This window comes from Thalassophryne amazonica, chromosome 16, assembly GCF_902500255.1.
Source record: "Thalassophryne amazonica chromosome 16, fThaAma1.1, whole genome shotgun sequence".
NCBI lineage: Eukaryota > Metazoa > Chordata > Actinopteri > Batrachoidiformes > Batrachoididae > Thalassophryne > Thalassophryne amazonica.
Window position 1 is genome coordinate 67,256,236 of NC_047118.1, and position 23,613 is coordinate 67,279,848.

General features: G+C 40.6%; 1 protein-coding gene across 2 annotated transcripts in view; it reads right to left on the minus strand.

Moving 5' to 3' along the window:
- The window catches only part of LOC117527442 (protein kinase C beta type-like), a 267,696-nt gene that overhangs the window by 135,609 nt on the left and 108,474 nt on the right, over positions 1–23,613 (minus strand). For both annotated transcript variants that reach the window (XM_034189782.1, XM_034189781.1), the window contains exons 3-5: positions 19,700–19,782; positions 1,075–1,186; positions 736–864 (exon numbers count right to left, since the gene is read on the minus strand). In XM_034189782.1, coding sequence (XP_034045673.1) covers positions 736–864; positions 1,075–1,186; positions 19,700–19,782 — 324 coding nt within the window. The remainder of the gene's footprint in view (positions 1–735; positions 865–1,074; positions 1,187–19,699; positions 19,783–23,613) is intronic.

Consider the following 23,613-nt stretch of genomic DNA (forward strand, 5'->3'; position numbering starts at 1 on the left):
CAATGTCTATTATTACTTAGCATCTAGGAATATGTTTTTTGTTTGTTTTCTGTTTTACTTTTTATGTTATTTAAAGGGCTCACACCCCCCCCAACAAAAATGTCTTAGTGCCGCCCCTGGATGGAATGGCTGTAATAAAACCTATATTCATGCTATGACTTAATCTCTGCACAGACATGAATAAAATGGTTTCAAACATATTTAGGCCCACTTTGTTTGGACAGTTTGAATGTGAATTATTAAATTATGATCAAAACCAAAACAGGGGATTCATTAGTTTAGAATTTTAATCCTCTCAGAAAGCAGTGGATATTAAAAATAAACAAATAAATAAAAAAAAAATCTGACAACTGCATGCTTTATTTGTGACTCAGCGACAACTTTGACTGAGTGAATCTAAACTGTGCAAAACTTTTCTTTGACATCTGTCTTCAGAAACAAAAATGCTCCTTCTCAGTCCAACAGCTCCAAACAATTATAAACTATCGACTTCTGGTAATTTATTAAATTTGATGTTTAGACTACGTATATCCTTTTCAAAACATGCTTTCCCCTAAAAATCCTTGATATCTGTCTGTTTGCTTCCTCTTCAGATGTGTGCGTGTGTGTGTGTGTGTGCGTTCCATGCAATTCTCAGCTGGAGATGCAATAGGTGGCACAGGCACACCTGCGGCTGCGCGGTGGGAACACTGTAGGTGCGTTTGCTGCTGACGGCTTTGTTTGTGGCACACTTACTGATGACGGTGAGCACGTTGGTTCTGATTTCAGCGGTGATGTAGATGCGCCCTCTCCTCTCGGTGTGGTCCGTCCCACACAGACTGGGCACGTTGGCCACGCAGCGCTTATGGATGTTCATCATACAATCTGCAGCACAAACAGTCAGCGATCGTGTCACATGACACAAGAATACATGAGCCGATGTGCAGGGTTTAGGTCGCATAAAGAACAGTGTGATAACAATATGAGGACTAAATGATTAACTGATGAAACATTTTTAAGAATCTGCACATTCAAGATTTACTGATGAGGACACACTGAATGGAGATGGTGGAACGACGGGGTCAGAATACTTACGGTCACATCTCATGCCCTGGTGTATGAGGCCGTACAGCAGAGAGCCACAGTGGTCGCAGAAGGTCGGGCTGGAGTAAGTGTGGATCTTAAACTTGTGCTTTGACCTCGGGTCCTGCAGAGAAAGAAAAAAAAAAGCTATTAAAAATGCTCCAGAAGAGTCATTTTTCAAACTGTGAGGCGCTCCCTCCCCCCTCTGGGGGGCGCCAGAGTTCTTCAGGGGGCGCGAGGGATGGTTATCATAAACCGGTTCTTTTCAAGAATCATTAAGAAATTATTCAATCCACCGACATCAATAGCCTTTTTGCTTTACGAGTCCCTTATTGGTCCTTCAGGGCGGCCGCTGTTTTTGAGGATGTTTGATAAGGAAAATGATCATTTCTTTACATTGATTACAGACCCTGAAGTGGGTCTGTAATCAACCACTTCTGTAATGGCTCCGCTTTGAAACTTCAAACAATGAAGCAGTGCTCTGATCCACTGCTTCGTTGGTTCATTGCTTCGCTGCTTTTCAGAAGCGACAAGTCCGCTCCCTTAACCCCTCTCAAAGCTATTTAAAATGTTAATCGTGAGATGCTTTTGTGCGGATTAAAGTCACTAAGTGGGACTCTTGTCTTAATGCAGGCAAGAAACGAGAGCCATCCTCTGTTCCATTCACACAGCTCCAAATTCTGGCCAGAATTAATAACTTCAAAGTGAATTACCATTTTTCAAATAACACCTCTTTCCAAATGCTGTAACACAAACAACAAACTACAACAGACAAAGTTTTTTTCCTCCCAAAATGAGACGTCCTGTGTTCTTTATACATTGATGTTGACTTGCATCCCAGCCGGCTGTAAGAGTTCAGCTCAGAGGTATGGCGTTAGATTTGTGCCATTAATCTCTGAAACGAAATGCTTTTGAGAAAAACTACAGATTTTGTTTATTTTTATTTATGTCCAGAGATCAAGGATCCAGTGACCAATTTCATATTTATTTACTTTAAGACTCAATAAAATGTTGCTGACATAGAAAACCTGTAAAGCCTACTTTTAGTACACAGAAAATTCACAGGAGGTATTGATAAGGGAATCGATAAGCGGAACCGATAATGGCATCGATAGATAAAATCTTTTCAATACCCATCCCTTATTATTTATGTTAAAATGTCTTAGATATGCCAAAGATGTTTAAAAACACAGAGATGTTTAAAACTGATATTTAAAATATGACAAAAGATAAAAATAGAAGAATAGAAAGTTCTTTAAAACACGTTTAAAATGTTTGAAAAGGGTGTAAAATGTGTGAAAGAATAGAAAGTGCTTTAAAAACATCTTTAAAATGTTTACAAAGTCTGTAAAATGTGAAAATGCAGACAGTTCCTTAAAGACACAAATACTTTTAAAATGTGTGTAAGATGTGTAAAAGAATAAAATGAAACACACAAAGATATTGAAATTTTGTGTATGTGTGTCGGGGGGGGGGGGGGTGCAGCTATTCACTTGTCCTCTGGGGGGGAGCAGTTTTTTTTTTTTTGATTAGCTTCACATTACAGATCTCAGTCCTTTGATTTAGATCAGAGACCAGATGGGTTTGTGTGGTCCAATCTCTGGTCCAAACTGAAGCAGGCACAACCCTACAAGGGGGGGCTTTTTAAAATCTATAGCCTTTTTCCTGCATTCTAAGGCAACCTGGAAAGCTACTGTAAATACTGACCCTCTAGTTATAATTTTAAAAGACAATTTTTATTTTAAACACTGGAAATCTGAGGACAGTGACTTCAGTCCATGATGGACTTGCAAAAGAGAACAAAGCACTGGACAATCTTGCATCCAATTGCAATTTAACAATGTGTCCTTTTTCCATCTTTGTGATTCGTCTTCATTTTCCTCTTTATCAAGTCCACCTTCATTCACTCATTCATCACTTCTTCAACCGCTTACTCCAATTAAGGGTCACAGAGGGCTGGAGCCTATCCCAGCAGTCATAGAGAGTGAGGCAGGATACGCTCTGGACAGGACACCAGTGTCACAGGGCCACATACAGTAGTGTTCAGAATAATACAACCCCTGGCAAAAATTATGGAATCACCGGCCTCGGAGGATGTTCATTCTGTTGTTTAATTTTGTAGAAAAAAAGCAGATCACAGACATGACACAAAACTAAAGTCATTTCAAATGGCAACTTTCTGGCTTTAACAAACACTATAAGAAATCAAGAAAAAAAGATTATGGCAGTCAGTAACGGTTACTTTTTTAGACCAAGCAGAGGAAAAAAATATGGAATCACTCAATTCTGAGGAATAAATTATGGAATCACCCTGTAAATTTCCATCCCCAAAACTAACACCTGCATCAAATCACATCTGCTCGTTGACATTGACCCTATGTCATGAAATTGACCCTATGTGTCTTTTTGCGAGGAATGTTTTCACAGTTTTTGCTCTATGGCAAGATGCATTATCTTCTTGGCAAATGATTTCATCATCCTCAAACATCAGAAAAGTGTCCAAAATATCAACGTAAACTTGTGCATTTATTGATGATGTAATGACAGCCATCTCCCCAGTGCTTTTACCTGACATGCAGCCCCATATCATCAATGACTGTGGAAATTTACATGTTCTCTTCAGGTAGTCATCTTTATAAATCTCATTGGAACGGCACCAAACAAAAGTTCCAGCATCATCACCTTGCCCAATGCAGATTCGAGATTCATCACTGAATATGACTTTCATCCAGTCATCCACAGTCCACGATTGCTTTTCTTTAGCCCACTGTAACCTTGTTTTTTTCTGTTTAGGTGTTAATGATGGCTTTCGTTTAGCTTTTCTGTATGTAAATCCCATTTCCTTTAGGCGGTTTCTTACAGTTCGGTCACAGACGTTGACTCCAGTTTCCTCCCATTCGTTCCTCATTTGTTTTGTTGTGCATTTTCTATTTTTGAGACATATTGCTTTAAGTTTTCTGTCTTGACGCTTTGATGTCTTCCTTGGTCTACCAGTATGTTTGCCTTTAACAACCTTCCCATGTTGTTTGTATTTGGTCCAGAGTTTAGACACAGCTGACTGTGAACAACCAACATCTTTTGCAACATTGCGTGATGATTTACCCTCTTTTAAGAGTTTGATAATCCTCTCCTTTGTTTCAATTGACATCTCTTGTGTTGGAGCCATGATTCATGTCAGTCCACTTGGTGCAACAGCTCTCCAAGGTGTGATCACTCCTTTTTAGATGCAGACTAACAAGCAGATGTGATTTGATGCAGGTGTTAGTTTTGGGGATGAAAATTTACAGGGTGATTCCATAATTTATTCCTCAGAATTGAGTGATTCCATATTTTTTTCCTCTGCTTGGTCTAAAAAAGTAACCGTTACTGACTGCCATAATCTTTTTTTCTTGATTTCTTATAGTGTTTCTTAAAGCCAGAAAGTTGCCATTTGAAATGACTTTAGTTTTGTGTCATGTCTGTGATCTGCTTTTTTTCTACAAAATTAATCAACTAAATGAACATCCTCCGAGGCCAGTGATTCCATAATTTTTGCCAGGGGTTGTAGTAGTGCTATGTGACTAAAAAGATTAATCTAGGTTTTGAGTATATTTCTTATTAGTAGATTCAGCAGATTCTCACAAATCTAACAAGACCAAGCATTCATATGCACATATGCACACTCTTAAGGCTATGAAATTGGACTATTAGTAAAAAAAAAAAAAGTAGAAAAGGGGGTGTTCACAATAATAGTAGCATCTGCTGTTGACGCTACAAACTCAAAACTATTATGTTCAAACTGCTTTTTTTAGCAATCCTGTGAATCACTAAGCTAGTATTTATTTGTATAACCACAGTTTTTCATGATTTCTTCACATCTGCGAGGCATGGAGTCAACCAATTTGTGGCACCTTTCAGCTGTTATTCCATTCCAAGATTATTTAACAACATTCCACAAATCATTCACATTTCTTGGTTTTGCTTCAGAAACAGCTTTTTTGATGTCACCCCACAAGTTCTCAATTGGATTTAGGTCCGGGGATTGGGCAGGCCACTCCAAAACATTAATTTTGTTGGTTTGGAACCAAGATTTTGCTCGTTTACTAGTGTGCTTGGGGTCACTGTCTTGTTGAAACACCCATTTCAAGGGCATGTCCTCTTCAGCATAATGCAACATGACCTCTTCAAGTATTTTGACATATCCAAACTGATCCATGATACCTGGTGTGCGATATATAGGCCCAACACCATAGTAGGAGAAACATGCCCATATCATGATGCTTGCACCACCATGCTTCACTGTCTTCACTGTGAACTGTGGCTTGAATTCAGAGTTTGAGGGTCATCTCACAAACTGTCTGTGGCCCTTGGACCCAAAAAGAACAATTTTACTCTCATCAGTCCACAAAATATTCTCCATTTCTCTTTAGGCCAGTTGATGTGTTCTTTGGCAAATTGTAACCTCTTCTGCATGTCTTTTATTTAATAGAGGGACTTTGCGGGGGATTCTTGCAAATAAATGAGCTTCACACAGGCATCTTCTAACTGTCACAGCACTTACAGGTAACTCCAGACTGTCTTTGATCATCCTGGAGCTGATCAATGGGTGAGCCTTTGCCATTCTGGTTATTCTTCTATCCATTTTCATGGTCGTTTTTCGTTTTCTTCCACACGTCTGTTTATTTTATTTTTTTTGTCCATTTTAAAGCATTGGAGATCACTGTAGATGGACAGCCTATAATTTTTTGCACCTGCGTATACGTTTCCTCCTCTCCAATCAACTTTTTAGTCAAACTACGCTGTTCTTCTGAACAATGTCTTGAATGTCCCATTTTCCTCAGGCTTTCAAAGAGAAAAGCATGTTCAACAGGTGCTGGCTTCATCCTTACATAGGGGACACCTGATTCACACCTGTTTGTTCCACAAAACTGACGAACTCAATGACTGAATGCCACACTACTATTATTGTGAACACCCCCTTTTCTACTTTTTTTTTTTTTACTAATAGACCAATTTCATAGCCTTAAGAGTGTGCATATCATGAATGCTTGGTCTTGTTGGATTTGTGAGACTCTACTGAATCTACTGGTACCTTGTTTCCCATATAACAATAAGAAATATACTCAAAACCTGGATTAATCTTTTTAGTCACATAGCACTACTATTATTCTGAACACTCACTTTCCCCCAGAATGACATGAACAGGAAGCGATCGCAGCTCACACAACCTGAGCTTCTAAAACAATAAACACAACAACAACATTTATAAACCCAGAGAATATATTCACGAGAGTTTTATGCACAATTTACAAGGAGTTTAATGCTGTTGTCCGTGTGCAGCAGTTAAATTGCAGCCTGATCAGAGTGACTCAATGCATTTCTCCTGTCGTGAAACTTTACCCATAATGCACTGCAGCATGTGTGTCTAAACACTAAAACCTTCAAAATTTGTACATTACATTAAAACTAAAACATATAGCTGATATTTTCACTTCATAAAACGCCAAATGTGACGTTAATTTAAATAACTTGTCTGGAATTGGTTTGGTTGAAGTTTTTACCATAAGTTAAAACTGTATGCCTGTTGATGACTTGCGTGATATGCCGGCAAGTCTGTATGGTATAAAGAGAAATTGTTTTTATTCCTCCCCCTCCTCCTTGGTCACTAGGTCTCTTTGGCTGAGAGAAGCTAATCTGACACAGAAGCGCTGGCTCGTTTCCATGTCAGTAGCTGCTAGTGTACTGAAATCAATACTGAAAGTTATCGGTTTAGCTTTTCTGTAACTTCCACTAAATGTTTTAGGGGTTTATCGGCTTAGCTTTAAAAGATAACTTTTCAGTTAGCAGATGAACTGTTATCAAAGCTAACTTTTTGGTTTGTTGTGCCCACTACTGGTTGACGCTATACTTCTACACTATAGCACCTTAAACAAAGCTAGCATTAGCCATGTCGTTACTTGATTTTGAAATGAGACATTTCCAAATAGTTTTTGTTTGCTTGTGTGTTATTTAATATGCATATGTTGCAGACATGAATGAGCGAAGCTTGTCAGCATCTCATCATGTCATTTAGGTCCTTCAGACTTTATTTTGAGTAAATGCTTCAGTGGTGCATTAGCATGGCAAAATCCTTTGAGCTTCTTGGGGAGAGGGGCCGCCTTTTTAAGCATTTTCCTATTTTGCCTTTCAGCTTCTGTAGGGGCTCTGCCCCCCATACCCCACACCTTTTTAAGCATTTTTCTTTTCTTTTTTTTTTTTTTGCTTTTCAGCTGACTATCTCAATATTGTCATGTAAATGTCACTTATATACATGTTGTCCATAGGTGGGCAGGGAGAGTTCTCATGGGATAAAAAAGCTTTTCAACCTCCCATCCCTGGTTCTCAAGACCAGGCACCTAAGTGGCTCGACTCTCTTTTTTTTTCTTTTTTTTTTTTAAAGATATTTAGGTGTACCTTAGTAAACACTAATAGAGTTCCACCTTAGATTTGGAATGTATGATAGAAGATATACCTTACTGAATTTTCATATCAATATGATATACGATATGACTATGATTTGACACAAAGTGCAGCAACAGTGAAAATTAAACATTCTTAAACAAAACAGTAATAATACCACACTCATTTTGCACTCAGCATAAAGTTAGAATACTGTGCCCTCCAAAAGTATTGGAACATTTGGAATTTCACACATTTTAATTTGTTTATCCCATTTTAAATACACAAAATATATATAAAAAAATAAAGAATAAAAATTTCTAAAATTATCTTCCTCAAACTCAAACTGAAAGCAAATCTCTAAAACGTGATGAAACCTGTAAATAATAATCAGTTTTACTGCCAGTTTTCCTTAGACAAGTCAGGTGATGGAAACATGAACATTTCCAAGTCACTGAATATGTCTTGGACGTTATTTATATCAATTATGAAGAAATACAAAAGTTTCTTTCGCCAAAAAAAAATAAAAAATAAAAAAAATCAAATCTAGGCTTTCAACTCAAATGTACTTTCTGTTAAATTGTAGCTGAACTTTAAGGTTTTCTTTTTAAGAAAATCCTCCTCTACACCACTTCATCAGGAAGCTGGATTTTATATTTTTAATTAACTTATATCAAGTTGTAGAGATTTGCTTTCAGTTTGAGTTAAGGAAGATAATTAAGAAAAAATATATTTGAAATGGAATAAACAAATTAAAAATGTGTGAAATACCAAGTGTTCCAATACTTTTGAGGGCAACCGAGAAACACTGAGGAGCAGCATCTTACATCTCATATATAGTGCAGCAAATAAGAGAATATTTAGAGTGGAATCCTGCTAATGGTGATTCAAGCATCAAATCTGGCACAAATAATCCATAGACATTAACTCTTGAAGAAAAAAAAAAAAAAAAAACTGACTGGCCCCTTGAATTTTCAATAGGCAGCCGGGTAGGGGTCAACTGAAGAATTACACAGGGGTCAAAATTAAAAGATGCTCCAATCATACAGAAAACTATACCACATTATTTGCCTGATCACAGAGATTCCAAAAAACGTATAGTTTGGACAATCTGTGAATGAATGTTATGGAGTTATGAGGTAAAAGCAGCAAGAATGGTGACAAAGGTCAGTTTCAGTTTGTACAGGCGTCAAAAGTTAAAGCTACTCCATTAATTTTGCTCGAGCTGTATTTGTGCTGCCTCGCTGGAGAGGTGTTCCGGCACGTCCCATTGGGAGGAGGCCCCTGGGAAGACCCAGGACACGCTGGAGGGACTACATCTCTCGGCTGGCTTGGGAACGCCTTGGGGTTCCCCCGGAGGAGCTGGGGGAGGTGTGTGTGGATCGGGAGGTCTGGGCGGCTTTGCTTGAGCTGCTGCCCCCGCGACCTGACTCCGGATAAAGCGGAAGAAAATGGATGGATGGATGGATCACCATTTGAAGGATTGTTTCAGTTATCTGCTGCACTAATAAGCCAACAGAGCATGAACCAGCTGCTGTCTGTTAGCTTTAACATGTGTATAAGGCAGCCCGAATTTAAGGAGAAATGCTGCTTTTAACAACCTGAACCTCATTTCTGGCATAAAAGACAGTCATTTACTCACCAATATAAGTTTGGTGTCATTAGACGTCCATAGTTCAAATGACGTGTTCAGTTCAAATCTGAAGCAAACATTTTTCTTCTTCTACTAAAGTGGATTAGAACTTTTTGTGGTACACAGCACAAACTACTGGACAGGAGGAACCTAGCAGTCAATGTGACTCACTGATTTGAAAATGCAGGTCTTTCAAAGAGATGTGTGGTGTAGTGACATGTCAATCATCTGTGTCCAATCAGATTTCAGGGGAGTCCAGTGAAACCCCGGCCTCCACTCTAGCTCCACCCATGCCAGGACGTGTTCAACATTTCATGTTTCACTGTGACTGAAAAGCTGGCACTTCCTGTTTGAGTGTGAGCTTGCCACTGAGTTCCCGTGACATTCCATGGGATCTTGTCTGTCAATCCAGGAAGTGTTTGACATTTGAACATTTCCTGTTTTACTGTGGATTTGAAAATTTGTACTTCCTGTTTAGGATGCCCTATACCATGAGTGAGCTTCACACCGCTTCGCTCATATTAATTTTTTACATCTGCCAAGGATGTAATAAATCATTGGCGTTTATTATTTATTTATTTGTCTGTCTGTCTTTTAGCAACATTCCGTCAAAGCTACTGCACAGCTTTTAATACAATTTTCACGACAGACAGATATTAGACCATGGAAGATGCCATTAAATTTTGGAGGTAATCTAGATGCGGATTCTGGATCAAGATTTCCCTTTATATAGGCTTTGAAGGATTACTTCAAGCCTACTTCACGGATTCTCACCAAATCTGCACCACAAACAAATATTAAGGCATGGAAGACTCCACTGAATGTTGGAGGTGATCCGGATCCGGATTGGCGGATGTCAGTAATCTCGGATTGCTCTTGTTTATTTTTGCTATGGCCTTGACAGGAAATTAATTGAATGTTGTACAGATTTGGAAATACTGGCATGCATGTTATTAGCATTAGCTCCTCCGTTGTGAGCACAATTACTACCCTTCTCTTTTACAACTGGCTTTGCAGATGTTGCACACAGTAAGGGAAAGTGAACATTGTAAGATTTTCCACTTCTGACACAGACCTCCACTTCCAAAAGGCTACAGCTCTCATCTGATCTAGAACAAGACTCAGAGTTAATGTCTCAGCTGCCTAGAAACCTTGCAAATGACTTTCACTTAAATAGGTTGGGGCTGACCTTCTTTAATATGCATAAAAAGTATACAAATTTAAAAAATACTACAACCCCTGGCAATAATTATGGAATCACCGGCCTCGGAGGATGTTCATTCAGTTGTTTAATTTTGTAGAAAAAAAGCAGATCACAGACATGACACAAAACTAAAGTCATTTCAAATGGCAACTTTCTGGCTTTAAGAAACACTAAGAAATCAGGAAAAATAATTGTGGCAGTCAGTGACGGTTACTTTTTTAGACCAAGCAGAGGGAAAAAAATATGGACTCACTCAATTCTGAGGAATAAATTATGGAATCACCCTGTAAATTTTCATCCCCAAAACTAACACCTGCATCAAATCAGATCTGCTCATTAGTCTGCATCTAAAAAGGAGTGATCACACCTTGGAGAGCTGTTGCACCAAGTGGACTGACATGAATCATGGCTCCAACATGAGAGATGTCAATTGAAACAAAGGAGAGGATTATCAAACTCTTAACAGAGGGTAAATCATCACGCAATGTTGCAAAAGATGTTGGTTGTTCACAGTCAGCTGTGCCTAAACTCTAGACCAAATACAAACAACATGGGAAGGTTGTTAAAGGCAAACATACTGGTAGACCAAGGAAGACATCAAAGCGTCAAGACAGAAAACTTAAAGCAATATGTCTCAAAAATCGAAAATGCACAACAAAACAAATGAGGAACGAATGGGAGGAAACTGGAGTCAACGTCTGTGACCGAACTGTAAGAACTCGCCTAAAGGAAATGGGATTTACATACAGAAAAGCTAAACGAAAGCCATCATTAACACCTAAACAGAAAAAAACAAGGTTACAATGGGCTAAGGAAAAGCAATCGTGGACTGTGGATGACTGGATGAAAGTCATATTCAGTGATGAATCTCGAATCTGCATTGGGCAAGGTGATGATGCTGGAACTTTTGTTTGGTGCCATTCAAATGAGATTTATAAAGATGGCTGCCTGAAGAGAACATGTAAATTTCCACAGTCACTGATGATATGGGGCTGCATGTCAGTTAAAGACACTGGGGAGATGGCTGTCATTACATCATCAATAAATGCACAAGTTTATGTTGATATTCGGACACTTTTCTTATCCCATCAATTGAAAGGATGTTTGGGGATGATGAAATCATTTTTCAAGATGATAATGCATCTTGCCATAAAGCAAAAACTGTGAAAACATTCCTTGCAAAAAAGACACATAGGGTCAATGTCATGGCCTGCAAATAGTCCAGATCTTAATGCAATTGAAAATCTTTGGTGGAAGTTGAAGAAAATGGTCCATGACAAGGCTCCAAACTGCAAAGCTGATCTGGCAACAGCAATCAGAGAAAGTTGGAGCCAGATTGATGAAGAGTACTGTTTGTCACTCATTAAGTCCATGCCTCAGAGACTGCAAGCTGTTATAAAAGCTAGAGGTGGTGCAACAAAATACTAGTGATGTGTTGGAGCGTTCTTTTGTTTTTCATGATTTCATAATTTTTTTCCTCAGAATTGAGTGATTCCATATTTTTTTCCCTCTGCTTGGTCTAAAAAAGTAACCATTACTGAGTGCCACAATTTTTTTTTCCTGATTTCTTATAGTGTTTCTTAAAGCCAGAAAGTTGCCATTTGAAATGACTTTAGTTTTGTGTCATGTCTGTGATCTGCTTTTTTTCTACAAAATTAAACAAATGAATGAACATCCTCCGAGGCCGGTGATTCCATAATTTTTGCCAGGGGTTGTAGATCCGCCCAGAAGCTGTGTGCACCTCTGAAAATCTTGCACAGTCACGGAATTCAGATGTGATCCAAGTCCATTTCTGAAAGTTTCCACATTCTCATGCTGCACAGAAAACACTGATAGGTGAACATCTCTGCAGTGAAAAAGTTCAAGAAATCTGATCTTTCCAGACCATCACAAAGCAACACAGCAACAGACGAGATGTGCACAATGCACATTTTGCTGCAGGAATGTGCTCTTACTAGGCAAAAAAAGCCTAAATTTTAAAAAATAGACTTTGTGCTTAATGTTCAGAAACTGGCAGAGGTCATGTGATCACTCATTTGTACGTTTGTGCACAAGATGTTCTCAAAAAGTAGCAGGCGTATTTACTAAAAAGAGTTGAAGCGTTCTACACGTGGTGGCCGTGAGATCTAAATGTTGCTTCTCCACCCACTTGCTAAGAGTCACAGGCCATTAAAGATATTTAGAATCAAACCAGCCATATGTAACTGGCTGTGTGCGTGTGCACATTACATTCAGTGTGCAGGTTTCTTTTAATTTGCGTCATCGTTTGTTTGCAGCTTATTTATTAATTTCTTGCCTCCTGCTCACTTTTGTTCCTCTGACAATCACAGAAAGAGCAGAACGGCAACTGAACGCATCCTCCTCGGTAAGTGAAGGGTGTAATCAGAAACAAAAAACAACAAGCAAGACAATAGTGTTTATATAATTCAGGCACAAGAAGACTTGTTCCTGCCCACCCAAACCAGGATGAGTGATTTGTTGTTGAAGGCTAATCAGTCAAACCAGCTGCAAAACAAAAGATCATCTTGATCTTGTGCAGCAAAGACAAAACATCTGTCAAACATTTTTACAACAGGCGATGTTTGTGTCAGGTCTACAATTAACTTTTAGCAGCCGACCAGCTCAAAATACTAAAAAAGAACATTAAAGCCTGAGTTCCAAGAGTCTGGCTTCATGTACCAGAAAACCATAAAAAGAACAGGTAGGGGGCATTTTTACAAATTATAGGTACGGTCGGGCCTACGTAACTTCCACCACCATTTTGAATCGCCGCTGAAAACAAATTGTATGCACACTCAAAAAAAAAAGCTCATAGTTGGATCTTGGGATCGAGTTGACTGCCCACCGTGAGATGAGCTGCCATCTGTCCCAGCCCCTGACTCTCAGCGCCCCCTCGATGCTCTTAGCCGAGTGTGCCGTGGGTTCCATAGCATTTACTTTGAAAAAAATTTGAGTGTTCAAAGCAGGCCCGGTCGCCTGAATACCCCATCTAGGAATAATGGAATAGGACTCTGGTTCTATTTTGTGGGTTTTCTTTCTCTGAACTGGGGCCATGATTAAGAGGGACAACCGGGGGCATTCATATTGTGCCGCTAGAGGTGAAATTCTTTGACCGGCACAAAACAGATGAAAGCGAAAGCATTTGCCAAGAATGTTTTCATTAATCAAGAACGAAAGTCGGAGGGTTGAAGACAATCAGATACCGTCGTAGTTCCAACCATAAGCGATGGCAACTAGCGATCTGGCGGTGTTATTCTCATGACCATCCTCGTTTACCCAGCCATTTATCCCTTCTGTCTGGACTTTTGTGGCACTCTGGGAGCTCGAATAAAGCACTTAACTTATCGTGGTTGGTACAGCCAACTACAGCAACACACGATCGTGGCATTTTCTGTGAAAACTGGTGTATATTAAGTAGAAAAAACGTGGCAAAATGATGCGAGCACAATGGACCTCAAGTAGTAAATGAGCACAACAGTGGTTTGTTTTCAGCGGCTCGCTGGTTACTATGCGCGTTGCTATGTGCGTGCGCATCAAGGACCCGGATGGCTGACTGTACCTATTGCTTCAGCCTCTGATGGTTAAGTATTAAATAAATTATTTTGCAGTTGCTGCTAAATTGCGGTACAGACAAACTCATGACCCAGTTCTGGTCCAGAAGAAACAGGTTGAAACAATGAATCCAAGAAAACTGTAAATGCTAAAATATTTTTAGAGTACGGTGGCTGATAGGGATCACAACACTTCCAAATTAAAAACATAAGTATAAGTAAAAAACACTTATAAATTAAAAAAAAAACAAAAAACAAAAAAACACCTGCCTCAGTTCAGAAACAGGTAGTTCAAAAAAGCTTCTTGCAAATTGTGTTTGCAACACAGAGAATCCAAATATCACCTGCAGTACATGCAACAATTTAGTTTGATAATGTGACTGTGCTGCAAATTCAGACAACACACAAACAGAAATGTTCTGCAAAGCTCCACAACACAACGTAAGTACTAACAATGTTATGTGTCGGACGCAGCTCGGAGAACCGACCAGCGTTTGAAGGACCCAGTATGAAATAAGCAGAGCACGGTACAAAGGCTAACTGAATTTAATACATAACAGTGATACAAAAAATAACAAAAGAAAGTGCGGTCTGGCGTGGTGCGCTGCCAGCAGCACTAACGGTCCGGAGCCAGAAGCTGTTCGGACCCAAGGACCCCGCCGACACCCCCCAGGTGGCCGCAACAAACCGAGTCTGTGAAAGAAGGAACCATTATGTGAGTCCACACTCTACACACAGAGAGAACACTTAAAGGTGTACAAACAGCAAACACTTCCTGGCTTGATTACTAATCAGCTTCCCAACCTGCAGGCATGGAACATCCAGTTCACAAAACTCCACTGCAGTGGAAGCCGATACATGACTAACATACAGCTCAATATAATAAAGGTGTGAGGGACACCACATTTACTGACTGTATAAATGTTAGTCACAAAATCTAACGTACCTCAGGAAGTGTGCTGACGAGCGTGAGACCTCACCCCCTCCTCTTTCACAGACCGTGCATCAAACCCTGGACGTTCTCTGCATCCACTGATGATGAGATGGCTCCCGAGACGACGATCTCACCCGTCTGGTCACAAGGTCGAGTCTCTGGCAAATACACACTGTATACTCCAGTCTTAAATGCCACCATGTTCCAATCCATATAGATGCACCTCAGCTGTGAGTCCTGACGAGCCGCAGGTGATCAGGGTGAGGTCCTGATAACCTCAGCAACACAGCCACTCAGTCCCAAATGCAAGCCACCTGGAAGGAAAAACAAAAGACAGAAACAAAAAGGCAGCCAGGCCCCCCAGCCATACAACAAACAACACAAAAAGATTTTTCTGTTTGGACATCTTTAACTGACTTCTACTTTTCAGTGCATTGCAAAAAAACAATAAAATATGAAAATATAACTTAAAAATTAATAAATAGTCTTACTCAGCTCTGCTGACCAGGTAGTGATACAGAGTGGAACACCTTGTGCACGGAACAGTCCAACAGTTAAACTTCTTTTAGTGGTACTAGTGCAGTGCCCACAGGAAGTGTGTATTCCTATAGAAAATGGGAGCTTAAGCAGATTTCTCATGGATGGTTGTATGAGGCTGTGTTTGAATGTGGGATGTACAAAGAGCTGGACTTAAGTTATATTATATTATTATTTGAGTATAGTATTTCATATTGTTTTTAAAAAATCAGTTTTACTGTCAATTTTATCAGTGATTCTCAACCGCGTGATCGATCGTCAGGGGTGCCGTGGGTATTTTTCATATTCGCGATTATTTTTCATATTCGCGATTACCGTGAATTATTTATTTTATCCACAAAGCATAAAACGACTGACGTCATTGTGCTGCAGCCTCGCTCTCGTCTTAAGGCGGGACAATAACAAGGAGGCTGACGGCCGATTAAAACAGTGCCGTCTCCTTCAAAAGCCGTCTAAAATGCGGAGCTGTCGGTGTGTGTGTCTGTGCCTGTGTGTGCACGCGCGCGGAGTTAACAGGCTGCAGACTGTGAGGGGAGGGGCTGGGTCAGGGAGGGGAGGGGGTGGGTGAGGGAGATTCCTGAATGCAGGCGCGACACGTTCAGTGCGCAGCGAGCGCGGAGCAGAGAGCGGATTTTAAATGGAGTGAACATGTTAACAAAACGAAAACGTGAAGCTTTTACTTCTCTCTGAACTTTCTCTAAAGGTGTGATTCTGCCGTTACCGTCCTGTTCACACCATGTGCGCGTCGTATGCTGAATTTATGAGATCATGAGATGAAATAAACGGTCAAATATATTTAAAAACATATTTAAAAAATGAGAATATATGAATGAACTGAGAGCCACAAAAAAAAAAATGTTCAGACGCACAGATCACAAAAAGCAGGTGAGAACTCTGAACTTTAACAGCTGTTATTTTCCAAAGGTATTTATTTGTTCAGTCTTGAGCTTAATGTAGTGTTTAAGCACAAAACGTGACTGATGAGGAAAAACAATTTCAGAAATGCAACAGAAACAACCACAAATCAGAAAAAGTTGGGACTGTATGTAAAATGAAGATAAAAATAAAAATGTTGCACCATTCCCAGTTTATCCACTCACAGAAGCCAAACGTTCTTCCAGAGTTGTGTAATTATACTACAATAGTAGAATATAAAGAAGAGAAAAAAAAAAAAATAGACAATATATTCGTCAATCGCAATTATTTGTCTGACAATTAATCGTCTCCAGAAATTTCTAATCGTGACAGCCCTACTTGAGATCAGAGCGCAAAATGCTTGAGGATTTTCGAAATGTGATGTTTTCTGTATCGATTTTCTATTGTGATAATTGGGTTTTGCACAAAACCAGAGGTAATAGCATTATAATATTATTTTAGTTGGTGGTGTGCCGCAAGATTTTGCAAATATAAAAAGGGTGCCGCGACTCAAAAAAGGTTGAAAAACACTGAATTATATGACAATAAAAGGATTCCTATTAAACAGGTTCTTGGAAGAGACTCAGACAAAATTAAACAGAACATTTAGAATATTTGAAAGAGCAAATCCTCAGTATTCCACCTCCTGAACACAGTTTATTTAAACTTGAACTCACAGCAAATATAAGATTTTATTCAGCTTATGTAGCTTACTGAAATGTTGTACAAATTGTGAAAAATACATGATTTTATTCAGCTTATGTACTTACTGAAACGTTGTACAAAGAGTGGGAAATTTGTTGGCGTTAACAAAAAAACACATTTTAGCTAACGTCTCCTCAGTGCTGTCAAGTTAAAATCAGTCCCAAGGAACACTGACAGCATGCATTTCACAGTAAAAGTATTTGCTGGGATGCTGGCATTAAACGTTTTATTGTGAAATGATGCCAGCAACATGAACTATCTGATGTTATTTAACTTTGCTCTCAGTAACGTCAGCGAGCAGCCATCTTGGAAGTATGAATGTTACAATGTTAATCAAAATAAAGGTTTCAAAACGGTTTTGAAAATTAATTCCCAAAAGTTTCATAATAAAGGATGCACATCATTGTGCTTTACACAAGCTGTATCCAACAGCTGAGGCCGATCTGACAAACAGTCAGAGATATACAAGCCATATACTCACACAGACACTTCTTGCTTTGTAGACAGATTAGTACTTTCTTATGTGGGGAATTTTCGGTGTGTTGTGAATTTGCTGCAAACATGTTATCGAAATTAACTGTTATAGATGCTGCAGGTTATTTGTGTTCTCTGTGTTTGCAAGCATTTATAATGTGTTTCTGAATTTAAATTGACAGGAATTTCTTTTTATGCAACTATCTGCTTCAGCACAGCAGCTAAAGCTTATGAGAAACCTCTCAGGATTGTGTGTGTCTTCATGTACAGGTGAAACATTTTTTGGGGGGGGCGCTTTTCATGATCAGTTTTAAGAAAAATCAAAATCCAAAATCAGGCTTCTTTATACATGTGTACATGTGCCTCTGTAGTTCTTAATCATATACACTGAGTTTCATACTATTACTAAACTGTGGATTTGAAATGTAGGTTTCATTACAGGATCTAATCCCTCGACCTTTTCCACAGGGAAGCCATTCTATTAGCCTACATCTATAATTGAGTTCTTCTTTTAAACTGCCGTAGCTGACAGAGAGAAGCAGGAGGGCCATCAGGAGGTAAAATAAGAGTTTTCTGACGTGACATTGCAAGGAAAGAGGCGATATTACTAATCAAGGGTCAACACTTCAAGGCTTCATGATGCAAGATGTTCGTACTGAATATACACAAAACACTTGAGAATAGTAAATACATTAATATAAAGTCTCTTACCTCTAATAGGAAAATAATTTCAAGTGAAAAAAACCAACATTATTTCACCAACACAGCAGCTGTCACCTATATTTGAATGCTGAGCTAGTTAGCAGGAGCCGAGGTCATAAGGGCACAAACTCATTAAGGAAGTGACACAGTGAAGGTGGTAGGGCCCCGTAATTAAGAGCCAGGGCCCCTGAGGTGGAGTCGCGGTTAAACAGAGGATGCACAGAGAAAATAGATACTGAGTGAGAAAGATCAGCACTGAGCGATCCACATATTGGAATATAAATATCAGGTGGGGAAAAAGGCAGATTTAACAAGTTGGGAACACCTGGATTGAATTTTAGACTGAAGAACTAGATGACAAATAAATAAATAAATAAATCAAGCATAAGGATGTCACAAATGACTAGTATTTTCAGGGAAAACCAGATGGTTGTGCAGGATTTAAGAGGGATTTGTTCCAAAGTAGGACTGATTAGATAATAGTCCATTTTTCCTTCAGAATGGTGGACTAGCCTTTTGTCAGTGCTTAATAAATACTTGACTGAAATGTTACAAGAATTGGTGTGTATGTGTGTTTCCTCAAACTGCTTTGGATTTAAAGCCATCAAGATTCCTGCTGCTGCCATTTTTCACACTGTGCTAATAAACTTTGCCTCACCAATCCTGATTGTGACGTCTCCTACACAGGAAACCGTACATTCTTCAAAGAGCGATTATATATAAGGTTGTACATGCACTATTTACCCATATGAAGGAAGAATGAGACATTTTGATAAAGAACACACCACAGGCAGCCAAACAAAAGATTCCTCTGGCGGCAGCTCAATACATGTGCACGTCAGACTAAAAGGTCACTTCAGATGGAGGTAAGGACGCGTCGGAGCAGCTGATCGATCTCTGACTTGGTAAAACCAGTGAAAGTCGCAGTTTGAGTGCATTTTTAAAATAGTCTAGGACAAAGCTGAGACATGTATGCACATGTCTCATTTAGGAGAGGATAACTCAACTGTTCTAGATTAATATGACCCCAATGAACAACTAGGGGTATGTGCCAAAATCTCTATCTGGGACGAACAGCCCAAAAATGACCACGTTTTTTTTTTTTGTCCAGAGTGTTACTTCAAGTACAGCTATATTTTCTAAACTGCAGCAGCTATAGATTTCTCAAGGTATTCAAAATGTTCAGAATGATCAATACGTGTTTGGGAAGGTCATAGAAAAGTGAAAAATTTCTATTCTCTGGTATTTTTAATTACAGGAAGAAAACACAAGCAGACCAGACTCAGAGGGTTAAAAATCTGTTTTGGTCACACTAACAAATGGAGAAAGTAATGCTGCAGCTCACCAACCACATATAGTTGAGTGGTCACAACACAAAGGCCAGAAAGGACAACCCGGAGGCGAAGACCAGAGTCCCAGTTAAACTACTGTAGTTGTGGTAACAGTAGTAGTGGTAACAGTAACAGTAGAGATTACATCAATGTCAAATCAGTGATGAAAACAGGACATTACCGCTATTTCTGAGTTGAACGCTTCTTGGTGGCATTTATTTTCTTTGTACTTACGTCTGATGAAGGTCCTTTATCAGCGCCGGGACAGGAGAAAGTGACAAACTCATGGCAGCGCTTGTGAACCACAAAGCAACACACTAGAAGAAAACAAACAGAAAATGCATCACAGAAATGGAAAATCTGCAGTTATGCATCACAAAGCCTTCCAAAATGTACTTAATGATGCCAGATAGGTTCATATTGAATTTTCGGGGAAAGAGACGTGATGAGGACAAAACAAATATAATTTCACCCTTCTATCCAAAAAAAATCAGTTTTCTCTAAATAAAAGTGATAAATGTGAAGTTCCAACTTTACATTTTCTGAGATATTATTTCTCTAAATAAAAGTTTTGTGCCATAAAATGGACACTGTTTTAGTCATCTAGTCAAAAGTTTGGACACACTTTTCCTTGAATTGGAAAAGTGTGTCCAAACTTTTGACTGGCACTGTATAATATATACACGTACACACATACATATATATATATATATATATATATATATATATATATATATATATATATATATATACACATACATACGAGGTCTACTAGAAAAGTATCCGACCTTATTATTTTTTTCAAAAACAATATGGATTTGAATCACGTGTGATTGCGTCAGACAAACTTGAACCCTTGTGCGCATGTGTGAGATTTCCACGCCTGTCAGTTGCGTCATTCACCTGTGAGCAGGCTTTGAGTGAGGAGTGGTCCAGCCCCCTCGGCGGTTTTTCATTGTCAGGAAATGGTGGATTGATTTGGGCTTTTTTTCCATCATAATTTTTTCAGAAACTGTTAGAGACTGGCAGCTGGAAACCATTAGAAAAATTTATCTGGCTTTTGTGAAAATGTTACGGGCTTGGTAGAGAATAAGGAGTGTTACTGTCGCTTTAAGGACGGCCCCCAGCGGCTGTGGGGTGCGCCGCGCTCCGAAGTCGCCATCAACAGGCTGAACGACCATTTCATTTCTAAACGGATGGCTGTCTGGATCCGTGACCATCGTGTGCCATTTCTCTGGTTCTCACAAGAGCTGGACATCAACCATTTTCCGGCAGATTTCACTTTTAACAAGAGATTTTGTCATGGAAAGCCGAGTGGAGGCTTCGCGCGTCACGATGGATTCGCTACTGGAGCAAGACAAAACCACCTCCGTTTTGGTCTTACAGGACGGCTTTGAGATGGCGTTCAGACAGCTGTCGGTGGTTTTTCCATCGAGTGATTATCCGAGAAATTGTGGATGTGCGTGGACATGCCAGAACATGTCCCGTGAGGCTTCATCACGGCGTTGCTTTGCGCCATGCGGCACCGCCGTGACGCTCGGAATTCCTCCGCACGTCTGTCTCAATGTGCCAAAAAAGTGCTGATGTCCACGTCTTTTCACAATTCCTGTGCTAGTCAGACGACGTCCCGGATAAAACACAGCGTCCAGTTTGAAAATGAACGGCACATTCCTCTGTTACAGGAGTTTTTGTCATGGAAAGAGGAGCGGAGTTCCGCGCGTCGTGGTGGAGCCGCATGGCGCAAAGCAACGCCGTGATGAAGTCTCACAGGACATGTTGGGGCATGTCCAGCTCATGCTCAATTTCTCAGATAGTCACACGATTGAAAAGCAACCGACAGCCGTCTGAAATCCACCTGAAAGCCATCCTGTGAGACCAACACGGAGGTGGTTTTGTGCCGCGTAATGAACGGCTCCGTGGCGCGTCCCTCCGCTTTTCTTTCCATGAAAAAAAGTCCTGTAACAGTGGAATGTCCCGAAAAAGTGCTGATGTCCACACCTTCTGCCTTTTTGTGAATTCAGACGACGTCCCGGATCAACAAAGCCTTTACGTTGGAAATGATCTGGTTGTTCCAGCAGGGTTTGAGCCTGTCGATCGGCGCTCAGAGCGTGGCGCACTCTCAGCAGTTGTGGGCAGTCTTTAAACCATCTGGATCACTCCTTAATCTGTGTAATCCCCATAAAATCGTCCCTGAAAGCCATATTCATTTTCCGAACGGAGTCCACCTGGAGGTCTCTCACAGTTTCTAGAAAAAAATTGATGCAGCAAAGCTCCAAATCATTCAGACATTTATTTGCAATAAAAAAAACGACGAGAGGGGTGGACCACTGCTCACACAAAGCCTGCTCACAGGCGAATGACGCAACCGACAGGCGTGAAAAAACTCACGCATGCGCACGAAGGTTCAAGCTTGGCTGATGCACGTGATTCAAATCCATATGGTTTTTGCAAAAAATAAAAAGGTCGGATACTTTTTGGACAGACCTCGTATATATATATATATATATATATATATATATATATATATATACACACACACACACACACAGTAAAGCTCACCTAAAAAGTTATATAAACTGGATATTCGCACGCATCAGATAAAAGCAAACGTCCCAATGCTTTTGTATGGTTTTCTATGTAATAAATTCCGTATATAATGGATTTTCACTCACATCGGACAAAATATCCCGTCCCATTGCATTTTTGTCTTTCCATTAAAAACCCCTCTCATGTACTGGGCAGAGGAGTCTGGACGTGCCCCATAACAGAGGTACAAAATGAAGTTCAGCACTGACACTTGATGATTTGCCCAAAGTGGGTACCATATTTCCTTGATTAAAAGCCCGCTATATGGCAGTTAATTTTTTTCAAACCATACTCAGACACAGGACCTAAACGATGCAGGGCATAATTCAAAGCCAGTGATTATTAACAAAATGCTGCTTGTTGCCTGCACTCTAATATGGTGTTAAGTTTCACACATATCCTGGTTGTGACAAACCAAAGAGCTTTCGATCACAGCCCTCTGTGTGGCTGCGAACCCTCCCCAGAGCCTGACATGCACCTTCTAAATCAGAAACCTCAAAACGCTGTTGTGAAAGTGTAGGAACACGGACCCACAACAGGGGGCGCAATGAATGGACAATGGAGGAAGTAAAAAACAAGATTTACTACTGAAACAAGCACGAGTAGTATAACAAACACAATGTTTAGGGTCGAATCCGCTGGTGTCGTGTGGGCAGGCTCGAAGATAGGAGACGTCCGTCTCAGTCGAACCGGAACCACCCAGATCTCCACTGCCACCGAACCCTGGAAATACTGGAACCGCCAAGTCCCGAATTCCCAGGTGGCCACTGCCTCCGCTCGTCGGATCCGGTACTGCTGGCAGGAGAGAGCAAGAACACACAGGAGTGGATGAACGCACCCAGTACAGAGAGGGGAGAAGCCGCCTCCACCTCTTGGCAAAGTTCAGCAGGAAGGTGAGTACTTATCCAAAGAAGGAGGGTCTCAGTAGTCACCAGTCCTGAAAGGTTTAACAAGTTTGTCAATCACAGAATATGCTGCAGAGAATGTTACCTTGGTCTTAGGCGATATCTCGGCACTGAGGTGGAGACGCCGTCCTCCTGATATACCTCGGTGCTGAGTAGAAACAGCTGTGTTTGGTGATGGGTGACAGTTGTCACCCAGATTACTCCCATGATGCGGTAGCGCCCTCTGGTGCCTGGAGCCCGCACTCCAGGCAGGGCGCCCTCTGGTGGTGGTGGGCCAGCAGTACCTCCTCTTCAGCGGCCCACACAACAGGACCCCCCCCTCAACGGGCGCCTCCTGGCGCACGACCGGGCTTGTCCGGATGGCATCGGTAGAAGTCGGCCAGGAGGGCCGGGTCCAGGATGAAGCCCTTCTTCACCCAGGAGCGCTCCTCGGGGCCGTACCCCTCCCAGTCCACCAGATACTGAAAACCCCGGCCCATCCGACGGACGTCAAGGAGCCGGCGGACAGTCCAAGCCGGTGCTCCGTCGACGATCCGGGCAGGAGGCGGTGCCGGACCCGGGGTGCAGAGGGGTGAGGTGTGAAGAGGCTTGATCCGGGAAACATGGAAAACTGGATGGATCCGCAGTGAGGCCGGAAGCTGGAGCCTCACTGCGGCG